Here is a 5,482-nt window from a genome sequence, read left to right as displayed (position 1 = left end):
TTTGGGTAAGGTGTCTTCTTTGGATTTTTTTTGGGGGGGGGGTCTGTTGTGAATTTGTGTCTGACCATTGTAGTTCTGTGCTTTGCTCATGTTGGGTCTTTGCTGGGTCTGTGATGGTTCTGTGTTTAGTCTGTGTCAGGTATGTGACAGTTCAATGTTTGGTCTGTTCTGGGTTTGTGATGTTTTAATGTTTAGTCTGTGATGGTTTTGTGTTAACTTGGTTTGTTATGGTTCAATGATTAGTCTGTGTTAGCTTATGCTGTGTTTGCGATGGTTCTATGTTAGGTTTGTGCTGGGTTTGTGATAGGTCTAGTTTTAGTCTGTGCTGGATCTGTGTTTAGTCTGTTGGATTTGTGATATTTCTAGGTTTAGTCTGTGTGGGTCTGTGATAGGTCTATGTTTAGTCTGTGCTGGGTCTATGTTTAGTCTGTGTTGGGTTTGTGATAGTTCTAGGTTTAGTCTGTGTTGGGTTTGTGATAGTTTTAGGTTTAGTCTGTGCGGGGTCTGTGTTGGATTTGTGATAGTTCTAGGTTTAGTCTGTGCTGGGTCTGTGTTTAGTCTGTGTTGGGTTTGTGATAGTTCTAGGCTTAGTCTGTTCGGGGTCTGTGATAGTTCTAGGTTTAGTCTGTGTTGGGTTTGTGATAGTTGTAGGTTTAGTCTGTGCGGAGTCTGTGATAGTTCTAGGTTTAGTCTGGGTGGGTTCTATGTTTAGTCTGTGTTGGGTTTGTGATAGTTCTAGGCTTAGTCTGTGTGGGGTCTGTCTTTAGTCTGTGCTGGGTTTGTGATAGTTTTAGGTTTAGTCTGGCTGGGTCTGTGTTTAGTCTGTGTTGGGTTTGTGATAGTTCTAGGTTTACTCTGTGCGGGGTCTGTATTTATTCTGTGTTGGGTTTGTGATAGTTCAAGGTTTAGTCTGTGCTGGGTCTGTGTTTAATCTGTGTTGGGTTTGTGATAGTTCTTGGTTTAGCCTGTGCTGGGTCTGTGTTTAATCTGTGTTGGGTTTGTGATAGTTCTAGGTTTAGTCTGTGCTGGGTCTATGTTTAGTCTGTGTTGGGTTTGTGATAGTTGTAGGTTTAGTCTGTGCGGAGTCTGTGATAGTTCTAGGTTTAGTCTGGGTGGGTTCTATGTTTAGTCTGTGTTGGGTTTGTGATAGTTCTAGGCTTAGTCTGTGTGGGGTCTGTCTTTAGTCTGTGCTGGGTTTGTGATAGTTTTAGGTTTAGTCTGTGCTGGGTCTGTGTTTAGTCTGTGTTAGGTTTGTGATAGCTCTAGGTTTAGTCTGTGTGGGGTCTGTGTTGGGTTTGTGATAGTTCTAGGTTTAGTCTGTGCTGGGTCTGTGTTTAGTCTGTGTTGGGTTTGTGATAGTTCTAGGCTTAGTCTGTTCGGGGTCTGTGATAGTTCTAGGTTTAGTCTGTGTTGGGTTTGTGATAGTTGTAGGTTTAGTCTGTGCGGAGTCTGTGATAGTTCTAGGTTTAGTCTGGGTGGGTTCTATGTTTAGTCTGTGTTGGGTTTGTGATAGTTCTAGGTTTAGTCTGTGCTGGGTCTATGTTTAGTCTGTGTTGGGTTTGTGATAGTTCTAGTCTTAGTCTGTGTGGGGTCTGTGTTTAGTCTGTGCTGGGTTTGTGATAGTTTTAGGTTTAGTCTGTGCTGGGTCTGTGTTTAGTCTGTGTTGGGTTTGTGATAGCTCTAGGTTTAGTCTGTGTTGGGTTTGTGATAGTTTTAGGTTTAGTCTGAGCTGGGTCTGTGTTTAGTCTGTGTTAGGTTTGTGATAGCTCTAGGTTTAGTCTGTGTGGGGTCTGTGTTGGGTTTGTGATAGTTCTAGGTTTAGTCTGTGCTGGGTCTGTGTTTAGTCTGTGTTGGGTTTGTGATAGTTCTTGGTTTAGTCTGTGCTGGATCTGTGTTTAGTTTGTGTTGGGTTTGTGATAGTTCTAGGTTTAGTCTGTGTTGGGTCTGTGGTGGTTTTATGTTTAGTCTGTGCTAGGTTTGTGTTTCATCTGTGCTAGGTTTGTGGTGGATCTGTGTTCCCTGTTGAACAAACCGGCATATGCTGGTTAGGTATGTTTTGAAGCATGGCGACTGGTTTGAGCTGGTTTAAGATGGTCCTGGGCTGGCTATAAGCTGGTTCTGAGCTGGTCCTGAGCAGGAGCTAGTTCACATAGATTTTTTTTTTTTTGCAGGTTTTGTAGTAGGTCTGTGCTTAGTTTGTGCTTGTACTGTGGAGGATCCGTATTTAGTCTGTGCTGGCTTTGGGTAAGGTCTGTACTGTAGTTACTGTGCTGAGTTTGTGTTGGCTCAGTGCTGGGTTTGTGTTGTGTATGTTTAGTTTGTATCTGGTCTTTTTAAGTCTGTGCTAAAATCTGATTATTGCATGGTTTTTGTATAATGATGAATCTGAACTGCGCTGAGTTTATTTAATGCATTGTAGTACACATACCTTCAGCAGAAGCTGATACTTGGTGATCCTCTGAACTGGTTTAATAAGGTATGATGAGATGGAATTAGCCAGCCTGTGTCTCTGTTGGATTTCCTGTACAGTAAAGCACACTTAAGTCTTTTACTCGAAACAAAAAAATATCTTTCACACAAACACCTTAAACACGTGCTGTAAAAAAAACAGCAACCATTTATCTTTAGCTTTTTAATTCTTAATAGCTTCTTGATAGCAATTTTGCAAAAGCGGATCTCAAGGCTACAGTCATTCATCAGTGCTCAGCCCTGAAAGAAGAGTCCGTCTGTTCTGATCGCCTGGCAACAGTTTAATAGTGAGGCATCACTGGTCCCCCACCCACACCCAGACACACAGGAAGTGCCCTCTCTCTAAGACCTCCACCTACCAGCTCAAGAACAGAACTGATTTACAGACCACGGGAGCCATACACACACACACACACACACACACACACACACACTAATACTACCACAAATACACAATGTCACATACATATTCATATAAACACCCACATTCTCTGTCAAATACACACAAAAACTGTTACATAATCTGAATAAATAAATGGAACTTCCTTGATTAAAGTGTGTAAAAGGAATACTGTATGTCCTTACACACAATCAAATTAATTTTATGATTAGTTTGCTTAATACTCACATCAAAATAGGTCCCCGCATGTTCTAGAATCAGTTGAGTGGAGTCAGGCTTGTTCTTACAGTAATTCACATACATCTGAAACTTATCAGCCTAAAAATAAAACATACATACAAAATAAGCAAAATATTTTAAACATTTTGAACATGAAGATGCTGTTTTCAACTCTAATAACTGGTGTCTCTTTTAGATTGATAAGCTGTTATTATTATTAAATAAACACTGATTTAAGAGATACTTCATAAATAGTGTAATATAGCTGTAATTGTTTTAAATATGTGCTCAATCATTACTTTCTATTAACAGGAACCTTATTTGATCAAAAATACAGTAAAAACTATTTAATGGTGGCTAAGCTGAATTTTCAGCCTTCAGTGTCACATGATCCTTCAAAAATATAATTCAAATGCTGATTTGTTGCTCAAGTAATATTTAGTTTTATCATTACAGTTATACAATATTTTTGTGGAAACTGATAAACATTTTTTTTTAGGATTCTTTGATGAATAGAAAGTACAAAGAATAACATTTAATTGCCAAACTTTTGACTTACTACAATAACAAGGTGCTAACCCTGAACCTAAAACTAAACCCATTTAAGGGTCTAAAAAGTTAGGGGTGGAACGGTTCGCGGAAAAAAATCTAACCGTATGGTTCTCCACACACGGTTCGGCACACGCTAGGACCGCGGTTCAACTTAAATCTGACAACGCATTTGTAATATTGTTTGCTATAAATAACACGTAAGACAAACAGGGTTCGGCTATGGCAAGATGAAAACCACTATTTTCTGTTTCAAACTTTCACATAGCATCTTTAGGTTATAATAACATTAAAAATTCAAATCCAGATTTTGATTTTCAAAGATTTATTATAAAAACTGATCATTTTTTTCCCAAAATTCAGTAAATCCATTGAATCAGTATAAAAGTTATATTTCATATTGAAACTGTTGAAAATACACAACAAAGTAAGTTGATCCACATATGACAGCCTCTGAACTTGGTCAATACTAATCTTATTAATAGCTTACGTTTCTTCCCCACCGCAGAAACCATCACAGGTTCATCAATGCCGTCAAAATTATTCATTTTTTAGGGCTGCACTATAAATCAGATTCATCTGCGATTATGAACGCGATATTGCGTAGCTTGTCAGTTACTGTTTACAATGCGTGGAATGGTGCCCTGTGATTGGTTGAGCAGATGTATCGCATTCAGCCGAGAAGGGAGACTGGCGTTTGTCACGGTTTGGAAAGATAGGGAGAAAACATGACAGAATAACACGGCGGATATCGCATTTTGCATAAAATTAAAAATGGACTTTTCAATACCGTCCAGATACAATACTGATTTTGGTGGGAACTCAATTTTTTTTAAAAATGGCGTTTAGCGCATTTTGGAACCAAACTCTTCATACATATATATATATATATATATATTAGGGCTGTCATCGTTAACTTGTTAACGCATGCGATTAATTTTACAATCCTTAACGCGTTCAAATAATTTAACGCAATTAACACAAAATTACTGAGGCACAATTTCTATTCTAACCCTTTAACCCAATTTTGCTACTCTGCTTGTGATTAGATCATTTTAAGCCGCTAAACTAGGATTCAAACAATCCGTCCAAAACAGCGCTAATATAAAGGAAACCAGGCTGATTACATCAGAGATTACAGAGAGAACAGACTCGAGTTGCGTTTTCAGTTAATTATTCATTCCAGTGTGTTTGGCTTTAAAACACGAGCTCTGCCATATTCTGTGATTGTCTCTGAAGAGTGCGAGCCCTCACATGTCACGCACTTTTGTGAAGTACAGACTGAACGGATTGTCAACACATCCCACCTCTGTATGGCTAGATGATACGCAAACTACGGTTTCTCGACTGAATAACCAGTCTCACTAGTAAAGTTTTGATGGATGAAGACTGCAATCAAGGTAAAGACGATTGCAGTGGCATACAGGAGTCGTACAGTTCAGTAAGCACGCGTGAGTCCATTATAATAATGCGTGTATGAGTGCTCTTGATGCACTGATCGCACATTGTATTTATGCACAGGCACAGACATTTACGTACATTCACGTTATATTCTCCTTATATCATTTGGTTCTTTGGTGTCCTTTTGGAGTTTCTAAGTGTCCTTTTTTGGAAAGACATTTAAATTTATCTTGAAAAAAGCTTGCAGAAAATATAGATTTTTGAGAATCACCCTTCAATCTTTTGGTTTACTTTGCTGGATACAGCAAATGATGACAAAAACATTTGAAACAAGATAAATTGTCTATGCTTAATTTCATGAAGTGTGCGATTAATCACAGAAAAAGGATGTGATTAATCAGATTAAAAAACTTTATCGATTGACAGCCCTAATATATATATACA

At 38.5% G+C, this 5,482-nt stretch overlaps 1 protein-coding gene across 1 annotated transcript in view; it reads right to left on the bottom strand.

Annotated features, from left to right (window-relative positions):
- LOC107746974 (triple functional domain protein-like) overlaps positions 1–5,482 on the bottom strand; it is a 177,464-nt gene that overhangs the window by 47,252 nt on the left and 124,730 nt on the right. Inside the window, exons 27-28 of the mRNA XM_016561341.1 lie at positions 3,098–3,187; positions 2,429–2,521 (exon numbers count right to left, since the gene is read on the bottom strand). Coding sequence (XP_016416827.1) covers positions 2,429–2,521; positions 3,098–3,187 — 183 coding nt within the window. The remainder of the gene's footprint in view (positions 1–2,428; positions 2,522–3,097; positions 3,188–5,482) is intronic.

This window comes from Sinocyclocheilus rhinocerous, unplaced genomic scaffold (genome assembly GCF_001515625.1).
Source record: "Sinocyclocheilus rhinocerous isolate Xijiao unplaced genomic scaffold, SAMN03320098_v1.1 scaffold529, whole genome shotgun sequence".
NCBI classification, from domain to species: domain Eukaryota; kingdom Metazoa; phylum Chordata; class Actinopteri; order Cypriniformes; family Cyprinidae; genus Sinocyclocheilus; species Sinocyclocheilus rhinocerous.
This window is presented reverse-complemented; position numbering and strand designations above follow the sequence as displayed.